The 23,867-nt window shown below is 36.6% G+C and overlaps 1 protein-coding gene across 2 annotated transcripts in view; it reads right to left on the bottom strand.

Moving 5' to 3' along the window:
• GREB1L (GREB1 like retinoic acid receptor coactivator) overlaps positions 1-23,867 on the bottom strand; it is a 260,529-nt gene that overhangs the window by 71,849 nt on the left and 164,813 nt on the right. For both annotated transcript variants that reach the window (XM_033435348.2, XM_033435347.2), the window contains exon 8: positions 2,933-3,061. In XM_033435348.2, the coding sequence (XP_033291239.1) occupies positions 2,933-3,061 (129 nt within the window). The remainder of the gene's footprint in view (positions 1-2,932; positions 3,062-23,867) is intronic.

Genomic DNA, 23,867 nt, shown 5'->3' on the forward strand with positions numbered 1-23,867 from the left:
GAGGAGCCACTCAGAACAGAGTCTGGGCAGGACACTGCTTTCTGTGATGCTGCAACCATATGACAAACCTCACATAGGATTCAAAGAAATCCCACTGACGGAACAGCCCAGTTGTACAGATCCAACTACAACCAACAGAGTACTACTTTAACTAACATGAAATGTCACCCAAAATAATTTTCTAGGACCCCAAGATATCTTTTAGAATTATTTTCAGTGAAGTCTTTGGAGATGGTGGGTAGAAAAGAAGAGAAAACTTTTTTTTTTTACCTTTTATCATGGAAAATTTCAAACATATATAAAAGCAGAGAGAATGGTATATAAACTATGTACCCATCACCCAGCTTCAACACTTACCAACATGTGGCCAATCCTGCTTTACACATACTCCCTATCTTTCCCCTCCCACCCACAGACACACATATGGGCTCTGGATTATTTTGAAGCAAACTCATTTGTCATATCATTTCATCCATAAATACTTTTGTATGTGTTTCTAAAAGAAAAGGACTCTTAAAAAACATAACCGTGATCTTTTTTATACTTAAAATTAAGAATGATCAATAATTTCTTAATATCAAATATCCCATCAGTATTCAAATTTCTCCCAATCAGCTCAGAAATGGCTTTTTACATTTCTTGTTCAAACTGGGGTTCAAAAAATATCCACACACTGAATTTAGTTGCTATATCCCTTAAACCTCTTTTAATCTATAGAATTCTTCTTCTTTTTCTTTCTAACAATTAATTTGCTGAAAACCTGGCAGAATTTCTCATTTCCTGTATTTTGCTGATTGGATATCCATGGTGTCATTTGATGTCTCCTCTAATTCCTAAACTAATCATTAGATATAGATGTTTGCTCAGATTCAAGTTTGATTTTTTTTGGCAAGAGTATCTCATAAGTCCTATTGTATACTTCCATTAAGAGGCACATAATGACCAGTTTTCTCTTTTCCTGTGATGTAAAGATTCATCCGTGGGTTTAAGAGTTGTCAGCCTAATCTTCAAGTTACAAAGTTGTTCATCAGCCTCTCATCTGATGGTTTTAGCAATCATGATGATTACCGCCAAGATCCATAATTTCATTAATTTTTCTTCTATGCTGTAAAAACTTGGACTCAGTTTGTTCCAGTCTGTAATCTAAACAGAAGGTAGATTCTGCAAGAATTGTTGGACCAGAGTAAGAACAAAAGTGGTCTGGATAAATTATGATACCTAACTATTGGAAAGTTTCTCTTTATTTTTCTTCTACCTCTCTGACCATTTCTTTTTCTTAAACACTGAAATTTTCTACGGGTCTGTCTTTAGTTCATAGCTTGCCTTACCCTACATTTCTCCTTGGCTGACACTATTTACATGGTGATTTTAACCATATGCTGGTGGCTCAACTTTATACCATTAGTCCTGTTTTCCTCCTACGATAAATTAAATTACCGTTGAGTAGCGCCACTTGGATGCCTGATGGGTATTTCAAACTCATCATGTCCAAAATTGAACTCACAATCTCCTCCTGGGGAACCTGCTCCCCTTGCTGTATTCCCTATCTCAAGCAGTGGTACTAACCATTAGCCCAGAAAGATGGACGTCAACTGAAACCCATTCTTCTGTTTTACACTCCCATTAATCAGTTAAGTCTGCTCATTTTACATCCTGAGTAGCTTTCCAATCTGTCTCCTCCTCTCCAACCTATTTTCACTCTGGTCAAGGACCTCATCATTTCTCACCCAGACTATTGAATGACCTGCAACTTGTATTCCCAACGCTTTCTTTTTGCTGCCAAAATGATCTAGCTTAAGTTAAAATAAGACCATGTCACTCCCCTGTGCCATAAGTTATAGAGTGAAATCCATACTTCTTATCCTGACCTCCTATGACCTTTCCCTTTTCTGCCTCTTGCTCACCTCCTGCTACTCCCTGAGTTTTACATTGTATGTTTCTAACGAGTCCAAACTGCTGGAAGTTCCTGCACATGTCATGCTGCTTCTTTCCTTTCCTTTTCCTTTCAAGCTCTGCTCCTGCTTTTCCCTGAATTTGAAATGTCTTTCCCCTATTCCCTGACCAGGGTTTGAACCCACGCCCCCTGCATTGGAAGCACGGCATCTTAACCACTGGACCACCAGGGAAGTCCCCAAGAACCCGTTCTCAATTACTCCCTAAAATGCTGGGCTAACCCCTGCTCCTCTGTGCTCCCCTAGGATATTATGTATTTAGTGCAGTACACTGAAAATATCTTCTTTTAGGTTGATCTCCTCTGCAAGGTTACAAGTACATTAGAGGTCAGGGACTGAGCCTTATTTATCTTAGTATCTATCCCCAGTTCCTCAGTATAGCAGGTATCCAAGAAATTTTTATTGAACAGAATCAACCTGCTTTGTCTCCCCTGTGTGCCAAATGTCATTCACTGACTCTTCTGGATGTAACACAGAAAACACAAAGCTTTGTATAAACGTGCGTTATAGTAGACAGCCCCACTTTTGCCTTCAACTGGCAAAGAAGGAGCTTCTGTTTTCTTCTACCAAATTGTCAATTAAATTTCACACAAGTCTTTTATGGACTAGGTATTTACCAAATAAATATAAGTGAGGAGGGCTTCCCTGGTGACACAGTGGTTAGGAATCTGCCTGCCAATGCAGGGGACACGGGTTTGAGCCCTGGTCCGGGAAGATCCCACATGCCATGGAGCAACTAAGCCCGTGTGCCACAACTACTGAGCCCGCATGCCACAACTACTGAAGCCCGTGAGCCTAGAGCCCATGCTCCGCAACAAGAGAAGCCACCGCAATGAGAAGCCTGTGCACCGCAACAAAGAGTAGCCCCCGCTCGCCACAACTAGAGAAAGCCTGTGCTCAGCAACAAAGACCCAACACAGCCAAAAATAAATTAAAAATAAATAAATTAAAAATATATATATAAGTGAGGAAAACATCACCTGCAGCAAAAGTCTTCCCTACAACCTGCAAAGATAAAGCCAGTGGCTTCACAACATTCTTATTCCAGGTCAGGTCCTGAGCTCCACTTAAATTGATTGCAGAATTAGCTGGACTGAGAACCGGCGAATCTTTAAAATGAAAGAGGTTGTTCAAATTAGAAACTATATATGCAGGAAGGAAGTTAATTCAACAAGAGTGAGCTGAGAGAGACTATAGTAGACTATAGAATTTCAGTTTTTCCCTTGATCTATTTTAAGAAAGTCCATTTCTCTGTACATAGGTTTTCTTTTCTTTTTTATGTATTTAACAAACACTCACCAGTGGGTACTACGTGCTAGGTGCTAGTTTTAAGTTTAAGCACTTTAAATATATCAATTCACCTAATTCCTATATGAACTCAATGAGGCTGGTACTATTACCTTAAATAATGGTAGCCATGTAACTTGGTCGTATGATGTGGCATCAAGGATATCATCATGTGCCATATTAAAACTGTCTCCACAGTTTCCCTTAAAGCCATATTTTAATGAGATATATTTGTCTCTATCCAGATAAGTTTGTCATTTGAAAAGTGTCGTGTAAGCTAAGTCATTGCAATGTAGGGGAAAGAACTTTTCTCTGAAGAAAAGTTGCTTTAATATTTGGAATAAACTAGAATTTTTCCTTATGTAATACCAGAGACATCCAAAAGAAAATTCTTATTTGGCAGAAAAACCATATACCATTTCAGAGGCAGGTTATGGGAGAGATAAAGACTCCAGGCAACTAGAATTTTCCGAAATGAATATAATAGACCCCAAATCCCTGACTCTACACCAGCAGAACAGCTTAATCAGGTAACACAGGAAAGTGTCAAAGGGACTGTTAAAACTCTGAGAGTTTGAAAAACTCTGAGAGTATCCTGTTCTAAAGCGCAGGATACTGATGGTGCTACATTAGAAACTATCTAAAATATTAGTGCTCATGCCACAATGTGATTCCTGATACATCTGATCAGTGCTTATCATAAGAACTCAAAAGACTGAAATGGTTCCCTACTGGCTCAGAAGAGTTATGTGCCTCTCTGAGGGACTGACTTACATCAGGGAGTGATTTTAAGGTCTACAGGAAGAATAGAGGCCAGCAACTGCACATAAAACGTTATAAAGTGACAGGAACCTGAAGACAACCTGAGTTTTTCAGGTATTAACAGAGAACCTTACAGGACAGGAATTCCAGGTAAATTTGACATGTCACTACACAGGTTGGTTATTATGTTTCAGGTCACAAATATGTTGTTTGGTGCAAGACTAGTAGCTTACTACACTAGTTTATACCTAGAATTTTAGCATATTTCTGACAGTTCAGGTGAGCATACAGGTGAAATCTGGTTAGCAAATTATAAAGGGTGGTAACCTTTTCAAGTCAATGAATTTAAATTAGCACAAACAAATATTTAAATAATAACGAAAGTGTACAAAATCAAGGTACAGAAATAAATCTTCCTATATAAAAACAATGAACAACAGTTAGATAAAAGGCCTAGGAATAAGCTTAATAAGAAATGTACACAACTATATGAAGAAAAATTGATCATATTTCTTATATAATGTCTGGGATTTGTTGTAAAACATTGAGGGAGGGAGGGAGAGAGGCAGTAATACTGAAAATATGACCATGTGTTCATAATTATTTAAGCTGGGTAATAGGTCCACAGTGATGGTCCGTGATATTATTCTCTCTATTTTTAACTTTTCATATTAAAGATTTTTAAAAATTAAAATTTTTTTCTGAAGACCTTGAAAATAGGCCTGTACAAACGTTAAGACAACCATGTTTCAGATCAGAAATATTCAATGTCAAAAAAATGCCAATCAATCTAAGTTAATTCATAAATTTAATATGATCCTAGGAAAATACCAACAGGTTTAGATATTATTAGAATTACTATTAGAATTATTAGTAAGTAAGCAAATTGTTTAAGTAAGCAAATTGATGTAATGTTGATATGAAAAAAATAAGCACACAAGAATAGCAAGAAACATTCTGAAAAATAAGAGAAATGACAAGAGGCTAACATGATGATATAAAGACTTATAAAGCCACAGTCTATAAAATACTGTGGTCCTAGTGCATTAGTAGACAAACAGAACAATGGAAGAAAAAAGACAGTAAGAAGCAGATGCAAATACACATAAGAATTTAGTATAAGATAAAGGTACCAGCCCAAAGCAGCAATGAAGATGAACCATTCAATAAACTGTGCTGTGGCAATTGGACATATAAGAAAAAAATTAAGTTGGATCTACAACTTACACCAAGTACCAAACAAAATCAAATGGACCAAAAGTAGAAACTTAAAAACTGAAGATACAGAAATAATAGGAGAAAACATGGGAGAGTCAATTATCACCTTGAAATGGAAAAGGCCAAACTATTGTTCAAAATGCAGAAGCCATAAAAAATTTATATATTCAGCTACATAAAACTTTAAAAATTCTGTATGACAAAACACACTATATATGCAAACAGTAGCTAGAAGAGAGCTGGAGTGACCATACTAATACCAGAAAAAATAGACTTTAAGAAAATATTATTACTAGAGAAGAAAAAGGACATTTTATAATGATAAAAGTGTCAATCCACCAGGGAGACATAACAATTATAAAAATATAAACATATAAACAACAGAGCCCCAAATTCATGAAGCAAATCCTGACAAAACTGAAGAGAGAAATAGGCAATTTGATGATAACAGTTTGAGACTTCAGTACCCCACTTTCAATAATGGATAGAATAACTAGGGAGACAGTCAAGAAGGAAATAGAAGACTTGAGCAGCACTATAAACCAATTAGATGTAACTGATATCAACAGAACATTCCCTGAAAAAAAGCAGAATATACATTCTTTTCTAGTGCACAGGAAACATTCTCCAGGATAGACAGTATGTTAGGTGATAAAACAAGCCTCAATAAACTTAAAAGAATTAAAATCATACAAAATACAATCTCTAACCTCAATGGAATCAAATGAGTGATCAATAACAAGGAAATTTGAGAAATTCACAAATTTGTGGCAATTAAACAATGCATTACTAAATAACCAATAGATCAAAGAAATCACAAGGGGAATTAGATATCACTTTAAGATAAATGAAAATGAAACCACGACAACTGAAAACTTATGAGATACTGTTTAAAAAGTGCTTAGAGGAATATTTATGGCTGTAAATGCATATATTAAAAAGGGGGACTTCCCTGGCGGTCCAGTCAGTGGTTAGGACTCAGCACTTTCACTGCCATGGGTCCCTGTTCAATCCCTGGTTGGGGAACTAAGATCCCACAAGCTGTGCAGCATGGCCAAAAAAAAAAAAAAGGAAGAAAGGGCAGAAGATCTAAATAGATATTTCTCCAAAAAAGACATAAAGATGGCCAAAAAGCACATGAAAAGATGCTCAATATCGCTAATTATTAGAGAAATGCAAATAAAAACTACCAAGAGATATCACCTCACACCAGTCAGAATGGCCATCATAAAAATGTCTACAAACAATAAATGCTGGAGAGGGTGTGGAGAAAAGGGAACCCTCCCACACTGTTGGTGGGAATGTAAATTGGTACAGCCACTACGGAGAACAGTATTGAGTTTCCTTAAAAAACTAAAAATAGAGTTAACATATGATCCAGCAATCCCACTCCTGAACATATATCTGGGGAAAACCATAATTTGAAAAGATACATGTACCCAATATTCATTGCAGCACTATTTACAATAGCCAAGACATGGAAGCAACCTAAATGTCCATTGACAGATGAATGGATAAAGAAGATGTTGTACATATATACAATGGAATATTACTCAGCCATAAAAAAGAATGAAACAATGCCATTTGCAGCAACATGGATGGACCTAGACATTATCATACTAAGTGAAGTAAGTCAGAGAAAAACAAATATCATATGATATCACTTGTATGTGGAATCTAAAACAATGATATAAATGAAATTATTTACGAAACAGAAACAGACTCACAGACTTAGAAAACAATTTATGGTTACCGAAGGGAAAGGTTCAGGGGGAGGGATAAATTAGGGGTTTGGGATTAACATACGCACACTACTAAATATAAAATAAATAATCAACAAGGACGTACTCTATAGCACAGGGAACTCTACTCAATATTCTGTAATAACTTAAATGGGAAAAGAATCTGAAAAAGAATAGATATATGTATATGTATAACTGAATCACTTTGCTGTACATCTGAAACTACCACAACATTGTAAATCAACTATACTCCAATATAAAATAAAAATTTAAAAAATAAATAAATGAAAAGGAAGAAAATCTCAAGTAAAAAGAAGCAAGAAAAGTAAACAAAACCCAAAATAAGTAGAAGAAAGGAAATAATAAAGACTAGAGCAGAAATGAATGAAGTAGGGAATAGAGAAACAATAGTGAAAACTGGCAAAACCGAAAGTTTGTTCTTTGAGTAGATCAACAAAATTGACAACACTTTAGCCAGACTGACCAAGAAATAAAGAGAAAAGATGCAAATTACTAAAATCAAGAGTGAAAAAGAGGGCATTGCTAGCAAACTTACAGAAATAAAAAGAATTATAGAGGAATACTATGAACAATTGTATGCCTTTGTTATGGACCGAATTGTGTTATGCCCGAATTGTGTCCCCACAAATCATATGTTGAAGCCCTAATCTCTAGTACCTTAGAATGTGACAGTATATAGAGTCCTTAAAGAAGTAATTAAGGTTAAATGAGGTCATAAGGGTAGAGTTCTAATCTAATATGACTGGTGTCCTTTAAAAAAGAGGAAGAGACAACAGGGATGTGCATGCACAGAGGAAAGGCCATGTGAGGATATAGCAAGAAGGCAGCTGGTTATCTACAAGCCAAGGAAAGAGGCCTCAGGAAAAAAAAAACACCCTGCTGCACCTTGATCTTGGACTTGCAAATTCCAGAGCTGTGAGAGAATAAATTTTTGTTGTTTAAGCCACTCAGTCTGTGCTATTTTGTTATGGCAGCCCTACTTAACTCATAAAGACATCAAATTAGATGACTCAGATAAAATGGACAAAAAGGAAATACTAAGGAATACACTATAAAACTACTAAAGCTAATACATGAATTAACCAAAGTTGCAGGATACAAGATCAATATACAAGTCAATTGTATTTCTATGTACTTGCAATGAACAACACAAAAATAAAATTAACATAAAAGTTCCATTTACAATAGCATCAGAAAAAATAACTACTTAGGAATAAATTTAGTAAGAGAAGTGTAAAACTTATACTTTGAAAACTATAAAACATTGTTAGAAGAAATTTTTAAAGACCTAAATAAATGGAAAGATATTCCATGCTCACGGATTGGAAGACTTAACATTGTTAATACAGCAGTACTCTTCAAATTGTTCTACAGATTCAATAGATTCAGCAAGCCATACCAAAATTCAAGCTGGTTTCTTTGTAGAAATTGACAAGTTAATTCTAAAATTCATATGGAAATGCAAGAGGCCCAGAATAGCCAAAATCATCTCAAAAAAGAAAAGCAAAGCTAGAGGATTCATACTTACCCATTTCAGAACTTCATACAAAGCTACAATTATCAATCAGTGCAGCATTGGCATAATGAAAGATGTACAGATCATCGGAATAGCATTGAGAATCCAGGAATAAAACCTTACATTTAATGGGCAAATGAATTTTGAAATGAGTGAGTGCCAAGAAAATTCAATGTATTAAAAAATAGTCTTTTTAACAAATGTTATGGGAAAACTGGATATCCACATGCATAAGAATGAAGTTGGACCTCTTCCTCACACCATATATAGAAATTAACCAAAAATGGATTATATATCTAAATGTAAGAGTTAAAACTATAACACTCTTAGAAGAAAACATAGCAGTAAATCTTCATGGCCTTGGATTAGGCAATGGTTTCTTAGATGTGACACCAAAAGTACAAGCAACAAAAGAAAAAAAAATAGATGAATCGGACTTCATCATGATAAAAAAAATTTGTGCTTCAAAGGACACCATCAAGAAAGAGACAACTCATATAGCGGGAGAAATATTTGTAACTCATATATCTGGTAAAGGACTTGTATCCAGAATGTATAAAGAACTCTTACAACTCAATAATAGAGAGACAAATAACCCAACTGAAAAATGGGCAAATGATTTGTAATAGACACTTCTCCAAAGAAGATGTACAGATAGCCAATTAGCACATGAAAACATGCTCAACATCATTAGCCATTGGAGAAACACAAATCAAAACCACAATAAGATACTACTTTACACCCACTAGGATGGCTAAAACAAAACAAGACAGACAATAACAAGTGTTGACCAGGATATGGAGAAATTGGAACCCTCACACATTACTGGTAGGAATGTAAAATGGTGCAGCCAGTTTGGAAAATAATTCCTCAAATGGATAGACACAGAGTTACCATATAACTCAGCAATTCCACTCCTAGCTATAAAATGAGAGAGAAGTGAAAACACATGCCCATAAAAAATCTGTACCCAAATGTTCATAGCAGCATTATTCATAATAGCCCCAAAGTAGAAACAACCTAAATGTCCATCAACAAATAAATGGAAAAATAAAATATGGTATATCCATAAAATGGGATATTTCAGCAGCAAAAAGGAATGAAGTACTGATACATGCTACAACATGGAGGAACCTTGAAAACATTACGTCAAGTGAAAAAAGCCAGTCACAAAAGGCCATATGCTGTAAGCATGCAGTCAGAAAGCACCGTTAGGCATTAGGTAAGGTCAGAGTTAACTTTCCAAAATGTAAATCCTTTTCTGTTATTCCCTAATCTTTACCACCTTGCACATGCTTCTATTCTTGAATTTATCAGGTATGGTGACATTGGCATATTCAGCATTTAACACTAGTGGTTTTGATTATTTGGGAGCAGCCCCAGTGTCCAAAATGCAATAGCCTGTGATCTTGCTCAGACATGAATCTGAACTGCAGGCTGTTGTGCAGAATCTGGTGCTTAGATAGTGAGTAAGCAACTGATTGCCCAGCATCTGTATCTCACCAAGGCCTGATTATCTCTACTAGTGAGTGACCTTTTAAGCACTGGAGGATTTGCAAACTTGGAAAATTCCTTGAGCAAGTCACAGCTCTATGCTCTATGTTGTAGGAGTTTGTAATTTCCTATTTTTGCCACTAGGTCATGAGCTCCTTGAGGGCATTCCCAGCTCCTGGCACAATGTCTGCCACATCATGGTTAAAGAAATAGAGTGGAAAAAGAGAAGCCAAAACGACTTCCTTATCTTCTTTATGCAATAGTTCAATAATTCTCTCTTAGTGCAAAATCACTGGGGGGCAAAAACTTTCTAAAAAAGGGAGCAATGTGGACCTCCCTGGTGTCGCAGTGGTTAAGAATCCGCCTGCCAATGCAGGGGACACGAATTCGAGCCCTGGTCCGGGAAGATCCTATATGCCGCAGAGTAACTAAGCCCGTGTACCACAATTACTGAGTCTGCGCTCTAGAGCCCACAAGCCACAACTACTGAGCCCGCGTGCTGCAACTACTGAAGCCTGTGCGCCTAGAGCCTGTGCTCCACAACAAAGAGAAGCCACCAAAATGAGAAGCCCACGCACCGCAACGAAGAGTAGCCCCCGCTTGCCGCAGCTAGAGAAAGCCCACTCTCAGCAACGAAGACCCAACACAGCCAAAAATAAAACAAAATAAATAATTTTTTTTAAAAAGGCAGCCATTTAAGTAGCAAGTTGAAAGAATCTGAATCCTGGTTTTTTCACTTAATAACTCTTTTTTAAAAACGCCAAATATTAACCTTTTCTGAGATTCTGATTCATGATCTGCAAAATGGTCCTAAAACCTACCTCTCGGTAGCGATTAACATATTTAGCAAGTGCCTAGAACACAGTAGATATTCAATAAATATTTGTCTTGCTAAATCTCAAGTGTTTTCCAGATGCTTGAGAGCTTAAATCTTTACAAGCTCTCTTTTTGCCCTTGGCACCTGTATTAAACTTAGCCTACATAATTTGCTTCTTTCCTGAGTAAAGTACTCTAGACCTATTTTCACATTCAGACTACAATTAATGTTCTTCTAATAAGACACAATATTTCTATTAATGCATGCTGAGGCTGCATCATTTATTTGTCAGCCATATTTTACTTTTGACTCAAAAAGTAGTATTTAATTAAAACATGATAATTAAAACACAATTACCCCTATAATTAATGTTAAGTCAGATATCTTCCTAACCTGTTCTTACACTATTCATTTTTTAAACAGCTTTATTGAGGCATAATTGACAATAAATTGCACATACTTAAGGTATGCAATCTGATAAGTTTTGACATATGTATATACTTGTGAAACCATCACCACAGTCAAAATAGTGAACACATTCATCACCTCTAAATCTCCTTGTCATCCCTCTTTCCTGCGTTTCCCTTGCTGTAAACAATCGCTGATCTGCTTTATTTATTCATTTGGCCATACGGCTTGTGGGATCTTAGTTCCCCAACCAGGGATTGAACACCGGATCCCAGCAGTGGAAGCGTAGAGTCCTAACCACTGGACTGCCAGGGAATTCCCTGAGCTGCTTTAGATTAGCTTGCATTTCCTAGAGTTTTATACAAATAGAATGATATTTTTTTCCTTTTGTCTGGCTTCTTTTGAGTGAATTATTGCCTTAATCATTTTGAAATCCATCCATATTGTTATGAATATCAATAGCTCATTACTATTTATTGAGTTGTATATAACAATTTATTTATCTGTTCACCTGGATAAACATTCACCTGGATGGACATTTGGGTTGTTTCCAGTTTTTGGCTATTACAAATAACGCTACTATGAACATTTGTGCACAAATGTTTGTTGCATATACTCCTTTTCTCTTGGGTAAATATCTAGGAATGGAATGGCTAGACTATCTGGTAGGTGTATGTTTAACTTTTTAAGAAACTGTCAAACTGTTTCCCAAAGTGGTTTTACTATTTTACATTCTCAGCAGTGTACAAGAGTTCCAATTCCTCCACACCCACACCAACATTTGGTATAGTCAGTCTTTTAATTTTAGCCATTCTAAGTATGTGGAAAACCCCATTGTTGTTTTAATTTGCATTTTCCCAATGACTAATGGTGTTAAGCATCTTTTCATGTGCTTAATTACCATCATATATCTTTTGTGCATTTTAAAAATTAGGTTATTTTCTTATCATTAAGTTTTCTTTTTTTTTTTTTTGCTCCGGACGCGCAGGCTCAGCGGCCATGGCTCACGGGCCCTGCCGCTCCGCGGCACATGGGATCCTCCCAGACCGGGGCACGAACCCACGTCCCCTGCATTGGCAGGCGGACTCTCAACCACTGCGCCACCAGGGAAGCCCCCCACCCTTTTTTTTTCATGTTTTTAATGCTATTATAAATGGTAGTTATTTTAAAAATCTTAATTTCTGATAATGCATTGTTGATATATAGAAGTACAATTGATATTTGTATATTGATCTTGTATCCTGCAATGTTGCTAAACTCAGTTTAGCATTTTTGTAGATTTCATCGGATTTTCTCCATAGAAAATCTACTATGAATAAAGACAGTTTTACTTCTTCATTTCCAAATTGGATGTCTTTTTTTTTTCCTTGCCTGACTGCACTGGCTAGAACCTGCAGTACAATATTGAACAGAAGTAGTAAGAGCGGACATGCCTATCTTGTTCTGATCTTAGGGAGAGAGGATTTAGTCTTTTATCACTAAGTATGTTAGCTGTGGGGTTTTTTGCAGATGACCATGATCAGGTGGAGGGAGTTCCCTTCTTTTCCTAGTTTGTTAAGAGTCTTTATCAGGAATAAATATTGAATTTTGTCAAAGCTTTTTTCTGCATCTGTTGAGATAATAATATGGTTTTAGTTTAGTTTGTTAACATGGTAAATTACATTGATTGGTATTCAAATGTTAAACCAATCATGCATTCCTAGGATAAACTCTACTTGGTCATGATATATTATCCTTTTAACATATTGTTGGGTTCAATATGCTAAAATTTGCTTACTAAATTTTGTATTTATTTCATGAAGGATATTGGTTTGAACTTTTCTTATAATGTCTTTGATTTGGTATCAATGTAATGCTGTCTAGAATGAGTTAGGAAGTAGTCCATTCTCTTCAATTATTTGGAAGTTTGTGTAGAACTGGTATTATTTCTTCCTTAAAGGTGGAATCTATCAGTAAAGCCATCTGGGCCTAAAGGGTTGGTTTTTTTTAAGGTTTTTGTAGCTATTTTATTTATTTATTTTTTAACATCTTTATTGGAGTGTAATTGCTTTACAATTGTGTGTTAGTTTCTGCTTTATAACAAAGTGAATCAGCTATACATATACATATATCCCCATATCTCCTCCCTCTTGCATCTCCCTCCCACCTTCCCGATCCCACCCCTCTAGGTGGGCACAAAGCACAGAGCTGATCTCCCTGTGCTATGCGGCTGCTTCCCACCAACTATCTATTTTATATTTGGTAGTATATATAAATCCATGCCACTCTCTCACTTCGTCCCAGTTTACCCTTCCCCCTCCCCGTGTCCTCAAGTCCATTCTCTACATCTGTGTCTTTATTCCTGTCCTGCCCCTAGGTTCTTCAGAACCATTTTTTTATTTTTTAGATTCCATATATATGTGATAGCATATGGTATTTGTTTTTCTCTTTCTGACTTACTTCACTCTGTATGACAGACTCTAGGTCCATCCACCTCACTACAAATAACTCAATTTCCTTTCTTTTTATGGCTGAGTAATATTCCATTGTATATATGCACCACATCTTCTTTATCCATTCATCTGTTGGATTACTTCCATGTCCTGGCTATTGTAAATAGAGCTGCAATGAACATTGTGGTACATGACTCTTTTTGAATTATGGTCTTCTCAGGGTATATGCCCAGTAGTGGGATTGCTGGGTCATATGGTAGTTCTATTTTTAGTATTTTAAGGAACCTCCATACTGTTCTCCATAGTGGCTGTAACAGTTTACATTCCCACCAACAGTGCAAGAGGGTTCCCTTTTCTCCACACCCTCTCCAGCATTTATTGTTTGTAGATTTTTTGATGATGGCCATTCTGACTGGTGTGATATGATACCTCATTGTACTTTTGATTTGCATTTCCCTAATGATTAATGATGTTGAGCATCCTTTCATGTGTTTGTTGGCAATCTGTATATCTTCTTTGGAGAAATGTCTATTTAGGTCTTCTGCCCATTTTAGAGGGTTTTTTTGTTTTGTTTTGTTTTTTTAGGAAAGATTTTAACCACATTTTCAATGTATTTAATAGATACTGGGCTATTCATGTGTATTTCTTCTCATGTAAGCTTTTATAATTTGTGTCTTTCAAGGAAATTGTTCATCTCATCTAAGTTGTCAAATTTATTGGTATAAAACTGTTCCTAACATTCCCTTATTATCCTTTTAATATCTTTCAAATCTACAGTGATGTCACCTCTCTCATTCCCTATATAGGTAATTTGTGTCTTCTCTTTCGTTTTCCTGTCTGGTTAGAGCTGTATCAATTTTACTGATTTTCTCAAAGAAGTAGTTTCTGGTTTTATCAATTTTTCCATTGTTTTTCTGTTTTCTGTTTCACCGATTGCCACTTTGATCTTTATTATTTCCTTTCTTCTCTTTACTTTGGTTTTAATTTTGTCTTATTTTTCCTAGTTTTTTAAAGTGGAAGCTAAGTTCATTGACTCAAGAGATTTCTTCTTCTCTAATACAAGTTTAGTGCTATAAATTCCCCTCTAAATACTGATTTAGTGGCATCCCATAAATTCTGATATGTTCTTTTTTCATTTCCATTCCATGCAAAATATTGCTAATTTCCATTTTGATCAATGGATTATTTACAAGTGTGTTATTTAGTTTTCAAATTTTAGAGATTTTCCAGAAATCTTTCTGTTACTGATTTCTAGTGCAATTTCACTTTGGGCAAAGAACATTCTTTGTACTATTTGAATACTTTCAAGTGTATTAAGACTTGTTTTATGGCCCATAACCATGATAACATAATTATTTCTGTTCCTCTGTATGTAAAATGTCTTTTTTCTCTGACTTGGTAAATGTTCTATGTGAACTTGAGGAGAATGTGTATCTTGCTGTTGATGCGTGAAGTGTTCCATAGATGTCAATTGGGTCAAGTGGGTTGATACTGTTGTTCAGATAATCTCTATCCTTATTGATTTTCTGTTTACCTGTTCTATCAATTGTTGAGAGAGAAGTACTGAAATACCTAGCTATAGCTGTGGATTTATGTATTTCTTAAAATAATTCTATCAGTTTTTTCTTCATGTATTTTGAAGCTCTGTTGTTAGGTGCATAAATGTTTAGGATTGCTCTGGCCTCTTGATTAATTGACCCCTTTATCATTATGAGGTTACCTCTTTAATCCTTGGTAATATTCTTTATCCCCAAATCTATTTTGCCTGATACTAATATAGCCACTCAAGGTTTCTTTTGACTACTGTTAGCATGGTAGATTTAAAAAATACTTTTACATTTTACCTGTTTGTGTCTTTTTATTTTAATTGTATTTCATGTAAGCAGCATAGAGTCGGGTCTTACTTTTTTCCAATCTGATAATATTTGCCTTTGAGTGGGGGTGTTTTTTTAATTTAAAAAAACTTATTATTATTATTATTACTTTCATTGGGCTGCACCACACGGCTTGCAGGATCTTAGTTCCCTGACGAGGGATCAAACCTGTGCCCTCAGCAGTGAAAGTGTGGAGTCCTAACCACTGGACTGCTGGGGAATTCTCTGAGTGGGGGTGTTTAGATCATTTACATTTAATGTGATTTTTTTTTTTTTTTTTTTGCGGTACGCGGGCCTCTCGCTGCTGTGGCCTCTCCCGTTGCGGAGCACAGGCTCCGGACGTGCTGGCTCAGCGGTCATGGCTCACGGGCCCAGCCGCTCCACGGCATGTGGGATCTTCCCAGACCGGGGCACAAACCCATGTCCCCTGCATCGGCAGGCGGACTCTCAACCACTGCGCCACCAGGGAAGCCCTAATGTGATTCTTGATGTGGTTCTTTCATCTTGCTATTCATTTTCTAACTTGTTGCATCTATTTTTTGTCTCCCTTTTCCTCTTTTCAGCCTTCTTTTGGGTTAATTAAGTATTTTTATGATTCCATTTTATCTTCCTTGTAGCTCATTAACTATAACTCTTGGGTTTTTTAGTGGTTGATTTAGGGTTTATAGTATATATCTTAACTTATCACAGTCTAACCTCAAGTGGCATTATACAACTTCATGTATATATAGTACAAGAATTTTACAATATATTCCATATCTCCCCTCCTGGCCTTTTGCTATCGTCATGCGTTTTACTTTTCCATACATTATAAACCTCATAATATATTATTATATTTGTATAAGTCAATTATCTTTTAAATAGATTTAAATAATAAGAAAAAATGTATATATTTACCCAGGTAGTTACCTCTCTCAGTGGTTTTCAATCCTTTGTAAAGATTCAGACTTTCTTCTGTCTGGTATTATTGCCCATCTATATGAGTGACTTCCTTTAGCATTTTTTTATGGTGTGAATCTGCTGGTGGTGAATTCTTTCATATTTTGTATGTCTGAAAATATCTTTATTTTACCTTCATTTTTGAAAGATATTTTTGCTGAGTATGGAATTCTAGGTTGACAGTTCTTAGCTTTCAGTACTTTAAAGATGTTGCTCCTCTGTCTTATATTGTTTCCCATTAGAATATAATGTCATGTTTATTTTAGTTCCTCTGTACATAACAGAGGAATTTTTCTCTTGCTGTTTTTAAGATTTTCTCTTTATTGTTGGCTTTAAGCAATTTTATTATGACATGCTTTGTTGTGGTTTTCTATATATTTCTGTGCTGGGGATTCATTGAACTCCTTGGATCTGTGGGTTTATAAGTTTCATCAAGTTTGGGAAGTTTCTGTCCTTTATTTCTTCAAATATTTTTTGTCTCCCCCACCCCCACTCTTCAGGCACTCCAGTTTCAGTATAAAAAGCTGCTTGTAGTTGTTCCATAGCTCACTAATGCTCTTTTCAGTTTATTTTTTCTCTCTGTGTTTCACAGGGGACAGTTTCTATTACTATGTCTTCAAATTATTAATCTTTTCTTCCCTAGTGACTAATCTGTTGTTAATCATATCCAGTGTATTTTTCATTTCAAGCATCGTAGTTGTCACCTTGAGAAGTTCATTTTGGGTCTTTTTAATATTTTCAATGTTTACTTAATTTTTTGAAAATATGAGATATATTTATAACTGCTTTGACGTCCTTTTCTGCTAATTCTGACATCTGTGTCAGTTCTGGGTTAGTTTGATTGATTAATGAGTCTCCTCAATATTAATTGTGTTTCCCTGCCTCTGCATGCCTAGTAATCTTTGACTGAATGTCAGGCATTGTTAATTTTATCTTGTAGGATGCTGGATATTCCTGTAAGTACTTTTTCTTCTTCTTCTAGTTTTATGGAGATATAATTGACATACAGCATTGTATATGTTTAAGGTGTAAAGCATAATATTTGACTTACATACATCATGAAATGACAACCACAAGAAGTTTGGTGAACCTCCATCATCTCATATACACACAAAATAAAAGAAAAAGAAAAAATCTTTTTCCTTGTGATGAGAACTCTTAGGATTTACTGTCTTAACAACTTTCATATATATAATACAGCCGTGTTAGTTATATTTATCGTGCTGTACATTACATCCTTAGTACTTATTTACCTTATAATTGGAAGTTTGCCTATAAATATTCTTGAGCTTTACTCTGGAATGCAGTTAAATTACTTGGAAACAATTTGATACCTTTTTTTCTTTTTTTTGCAGTTTTGAGGTAGTGCTCAGTCTAGGGCTAAGTATTCTCTATTACTGAGGTAAGACCCTCCTTAGTATTCCAACCAATGCCTGATAAATTGTGAGGTTTTCCTGTCTAGCTGGTGGGAACAGTCCCTGGCCCTGGCCCTGTGTGAATGTTCCCTCTCATCCTTTTGGATGGTACTTTTTACCAGCCCTGAGTAGTTTGCTCACATGCATGCATCAACCAGTACTACGCTGAACATTTCAGGGGACCTTCTGCACAGCTCGGGCTCTCTCTCTCTGTGCAGCTCTCTCCCTTCTGGCACTTGGTGCAATGAACTCTAGCTGCTTTGGTCTCCCTTCACTCTCAGTTTCTTCTACTCAACTTAGGGGACCTATTGGGCTCCACCACAGTTCCCCCTCCCTGCATCATGGTCTGGAAACTCTCCAAGCAGTAAGCTGGGAAAATGGTAAGATCACATTTACTTGTTTCCCGTTGATCAGGAATCAATGTCATTTGTTGCCTGATGACAGGGTCTTAAAAGTCATTTTTCATGTAGTTTTGTCTTTTTTTTTTTTCCGGTTGTTTCAGATGGGAGGGTAAATTTAGTCCCTTTTTATTCATTTTGGCCAAAAGTGGATATTGAGTTGATCTCTATGGATTTTTCAACCCTAGTGCTCCTCTCTCCTCTTCACATTCCTCCTGCCTTGAAATTTGAGACACAGGAACATTTTACAGAATTCTAGGTAGAGATCAATATCACCTACGTATAACCCAGAAATTGCCTAATAAAATTGTCACTAGTGAGCAGAGAAAGTTCAAATTCTGCTTTTGTTACCTTCTAGCTGTAGTTTGGATGTGTCTATGTTAGGTACTGGTCCTTATTCCTACACAGCATTCCTATAAAGAATGCTGGAGATTGTGAAAAACAGGTCTTTTCTACTGTCCTATACATTTGGCTTAATCCTGAGAATTTTTAGTGCTTAACTATGAAAAATATGACATAAAGGAAAATTCAGAAATAGAAACAAACATGTTAAAAGCTCACTTCTCCCACAAACCATTGTTTATTCTCTAGTGTATGCCCTTCTATGTTTTATCCATGTTATATTTTTTACATGATATAACAAAAATACCCATAGAGTTTTAATATTACTTTTTTTACTTAACAGGATTATTTCCTATGTCGTTGCACAGTATTTTTTGACATCTTTGTCATGTGAGTATGCTATGATTTATTTGTTTCTATATTAAAAGATTGCTTTTCCTTTTATGCTAATATAAAGAATAGCTGCAGTGAATATCTTGACTTTCTTTTAGGTTATTTTCTTGGCTAAGCCCTCTGAAGTGAAATTACTAGAGTAGAGGATATAAATATTTTAATGGTCTTGTTACATATTGCCAAATTGCTTTCTTAAAAGATCATATCACTGTTTACCTCCACCAGCCTGAGGTCTGAGATTGTTGGTCTTACCACATCCTTGCCAGCCCTGTATATTATCACTTAAAATAGAGTATTGTGGCTAATGCAACTGGTGAAAATGACTTTTCATTGTTATTACTTGCATTTCCTTCATTTCTGCAGAGTGGGCCATTCTTCCTTATACTTGCTAACGAGTTACATTTTCTCTTTTGTGGGCTATAGGAGTCTCACAAGCTCATTCACTGGCCCTGCCTCAGAGGAGTATGGTCACTGGCTTTCTTCCCTCTCCCCCACCCATGCATTCACTCATCAGATGCTTATTGAGCCTCTTCAGCAGGCCAGATAGTATGCTAGGCTCTGGGGATAGAATAGGGGAAGAAAGCAAAGATACAATCCCTACCCAAGGAATATACAGTGTAAAGGAAGAGCTTACATGTTCTCAGTATCTGGTTGGGAGTGGGAAAATCTGCCAGCCAAAGGGTTCCCAACACATTTGGAAAAAGGAGACTGTGCTTTGGTAAAGTAATAATTTGAATATTCATGAGGAACTAAGCTTAGAAAAACCTGCTAGAGGAACTTTTGATTATTCTGACCTCAGGAAGTTTAGTGGCTAAAGGACAAATCAAAAAAGAAAGGGACAAACACAGTTACATTTTAGGGACAGTTAAATAATACATTCTAATGGAAACTGTTTTCTAAATGGCTGTCACCCTGGACAGAGGAATTGTAGTTGGGGGGCAAATGGAGACAAAATAGTAAGGCCTGGGTTGAATGTGGCACATCATGAAATATTCTGGACAAACAGAGGGCAGCATGAGAGCTCTAAACTCTTGGAAGGCAAAGGAGAGGAGGCCAAGACATTGTAGGGAAGGGAAAATATGAGTGCTTAGAGATTTCTATCAGGGTTGGCTCTGCCCCTTCCCTTCTTGGAGACGAAAGTCAGCTGTGGGGCTGCATGCTGCAGCTCTATCACCACAGCAACAACCCCACAGTAGATTCAATGCAGTGGGAAATAGAAAAACTCAAAAGGACTGAAACATTACTATTACACCATAGGATCCCTGGCCTATGATACCACTTGTTCTCAAAGTGTAACACTGCATACCATACACATATGTAGTTTGAAAGGGTAAATTTGCCCTTTTTCCCAATGACATATATCAAAATACAGGCGAGTTCACAAAATATTTATGTATAGTTAAAAAATTAATTATAGGGACTTCCCTGGTGGCGCACTGGTTAGGAATCCACCTGCCAATGCAGGGGACATGGGTTCGAGCTCTGATCCGGGAAGATCCCACATGCCGCGGAGCAACTAAGCCCACACACCATGACTACTAAGCCTGTGCTCTAGAGCCCGTGAGCCACAACTACTGAGGCTGCGTGCCACAACTACTGAAGCCCTTGCACCTAGAGCCCGTGCTCTGCAACAAGAGAAGCCACCGTAATGAGAAATGAGAAGCCCGCACTGCACAACGAAGAGTAGCCCCCGCTCGCCACGACTAGAGAAAGCCCACGCGTAGCAGTGGAGACCCAACACAGCCCCAAATAAATAAATAAACAAATTAATTAATTAAAAAAATAATTATAAAGCAAATACCTATGGAAATAACCACTATCCAAGTCAAGGGATAAAAACAAAACAAAACACTGCCAGCAGCCAGTAGCCTCCTTTGTGTTTTTCCCCATCCCTTCTCCTTCCGTCTCCCCAGAGGCAACCACTGTGCTATGTACGTATTCTTAAAATAATTTAGTTTTGCATATTTTTGAACATAACAGAAATATAATCATATTGGATAGAGTCTTCTGTCAGTAGATTTTTGTTCAACATTTTGGAAGATTCCTCCATCAGGATGCATGTAGGTATTATTTGTTCATTCTCATTGCCAAACGGTATTTCATTATATAAATACATCATAACCTATTTATCTATTCTATTGTTGATGAACATTTGAGTTGTGTTCAGCTTGTCATTTGCAAAGAACACTACTCTGAAGAGTCTTGTACGTATCTCTTGATGCAAAAGTGTTTCCTTAGGGAGTGGAATAGCTAGATCATAGGATATGAACGTTTTCTACTTTTCTATGTATTGCTAATTACTTGCAAAGTGGTGCCATCAATTAACACTCCTATTGGCAGCATATGATGGTTTGTGTTGCTTGAAATCTTTGCCAACATCTACTGCTGTCACACTTCAAATCATTGCCAGTTTGGCATGTATATAATGGCATCTCACTGTATTTTTAATGTAATTTCCCTAATTACGAAAGTGGTTAATCATCTTTTCATGTATTTATTGGCCACTTGGATTTCCTCTTGCGTGAGGTGCTTGAAGTCTTTGCTCATTTTTCTATTGATGTGTCTTTTTCTTACTGATTCATAGGCATTCTTTATATGTCCTTTGTACTAGTCCTTGGTTAGTTTTATGTATTACATATCTTCTCTCAATTTATAGCTTGATTTTTAACTCTACAGCACCTTCTAAAAACAGTGAAACGTCAGTTTTTTCCTTTGTGATCAGCACCTTTTGTCTCTACTTTTAAGATATCTACAATATCTAAGATATTCTACAATATCTTCTTAAAGCTTGACTGTTTTGCCTGTTGCATTTGGATCCTCCAGCTACCTGAAATTGATTTTTGTGTATAGAGTGAAATAGGGGTCCAGTTTTATTGTTCTTCCACATAGTATATCCAACTTCTGAGGACCATTTGTTGAAAGAAAAGGTTCTGCTGATGTTCAATCACTCTATACCCACATGTTACATGAATCTGTCTGGGGACTTTCTATTCTGTTCTGCTGCTCTGTGTCTATCCCTGTGCCAACTCCACTCTGTCTTTATTAGTAAAGCCTCATGAGCTTGATATATGATAGGGCAAGTCCTTTCATTGCTATTGTTCTTCCTTCTTTAATACACAAGCATTAGATGGTAAGGGGCTTACATTATTTTAAGCCTACAGTGGTTCATCCAGAGGAAAATCCCATTTCATGGACAATACATGGCTCCAATAACAGGGCCAACTTCTCCATTAGGCATAGAATTCAGTGCCTTGGGTCCACAGTACTTCTAGGGGTTCATGAAAACGTTTTAATTTCTTTTAAAATCATAAGAAATGTTTTAATTTCTTTTTGTTGAACAAAGTATTGTAGCATATAGTATTAATATATTCATCTTTATACCAACACAGTCATAAAATACAATTTTAAATACTTTAGGCAAATGTGCCCAGGGCCTAAGAAAGTCATAAAGTCATATCAGGTCCTGCCTGATAGCATCTTCTTAAAAATTAGTCACGCAGGCAGAGTTTAGGTGGCTCATCCCTGTCCTGCCCTACGGGCTAATTTTTCCTCCTAATGGTAGATGAGCATACCATCTTCATTTGGAAAAAGAGTACACACCAGTAAGTTAACAATCCCCCAAATGCTAATTTAAAATGTAAATAAAAATGGAATTCAAATGATGTTTATTGGGAATTCCCTGGCAATCCAGTGGTTAGAACTCCATGCTTCCACTGCAGGGGGCCACAGGTTCAATCCTGGTTGGGGAACTAAGATCCCACATGCCGCGAGGTGCAGCCAAAAAAGAAAAAACAACAACAACAACAAAAAACACCATTTATTTCCAGGCATTTGCCAGGTACTAGGGGGTATAGGGATAAACAAAATGAACTTACAGTTTCTAGCATATAAGAGAATACAGATGGTTAACAAATTATTATAATTGGGAGAATGGCACACAAATAGAAGTATAGTAGCAAGGCTGAGCTAATTCTTAGTTGCAAAATAGGTATTGTTATTTTTAGTTGTACAAATGAGAAAACCAAGACATAGAACAATTGAGTGGCTCATCCCAAGCCTCAGCCAATATACATCGGGGCAGTATTTGAATACCAAGACTCTGACTCCAAGTCCTGTGCAGTTTACCATCTGGTCTGAAACAGTGCTCATTCTGTAGTAGACACTCAATAAATTAGACTGGATTCAAATGAGGGAGAAACGTTGCCACTCCAGAGGATTTTACCTTTCTCTTAGAGCAGCTTTTTAATCTTTCCTCCCCAACCCCCAGCTTTATTAAGGTATATTTTACTTATCATAGAATATACCCAATTCAAGTGTACAGTTCAATGATTTCTAGTAACTTGACCAAGTGGTGCAACCATCACCATAAATCAGCTTTAGAACATTTTTGTCCCCCAGCAAGAAACCTCATGCCCACTTTCAGTTAATTTTCATTCCCACCCCTTGCCCCAGGCAACCACTATTCTATTTCCTGTCTCTATAAATTTGCTTTTTCTGGACATTTCATATAAATGAAATCATATAATATGTGGTCTCTTCTGCCTAGTTTCTTTCACTTAGCATAATGTTTTTGTTTTGTTCTGTTTTTTGGCCATAGCTTGAGGCATGTGGGATCTTAGTTCCCCGATCAGGGATTGAACCCAAGCCCCCTGCGGTGGAATCTCGGAGTTTCAACCACTGGGCTGCCAGGGAATTCCCAGCATAAAGTTTTTGAAGTTCATTCATGGTGTAGCATGTGTCAATAGTTTGTTCCTTATTATTGCTGCATGGTATTCCATTGTATGGATACACAATTTTGTCTATCCATTCACGAGTAGATTGACATTTAGGTTGTTTTCCAGTTTTCGACTGTAATGA

Source organism: Orcinus orca, chromosome 15 (genome assembly GCF_937001465.1).
Source record: "Orcinus orca chromosome 15, mOrcOrc1.1, whole genome shotgun sequence".
Classification (NCBI taxonomy): Eukaryota; Metazoa; Chordata; class Mammalia; order Artiodactyla; family Delphinidae; genus Orcinus; species Orcinus orca.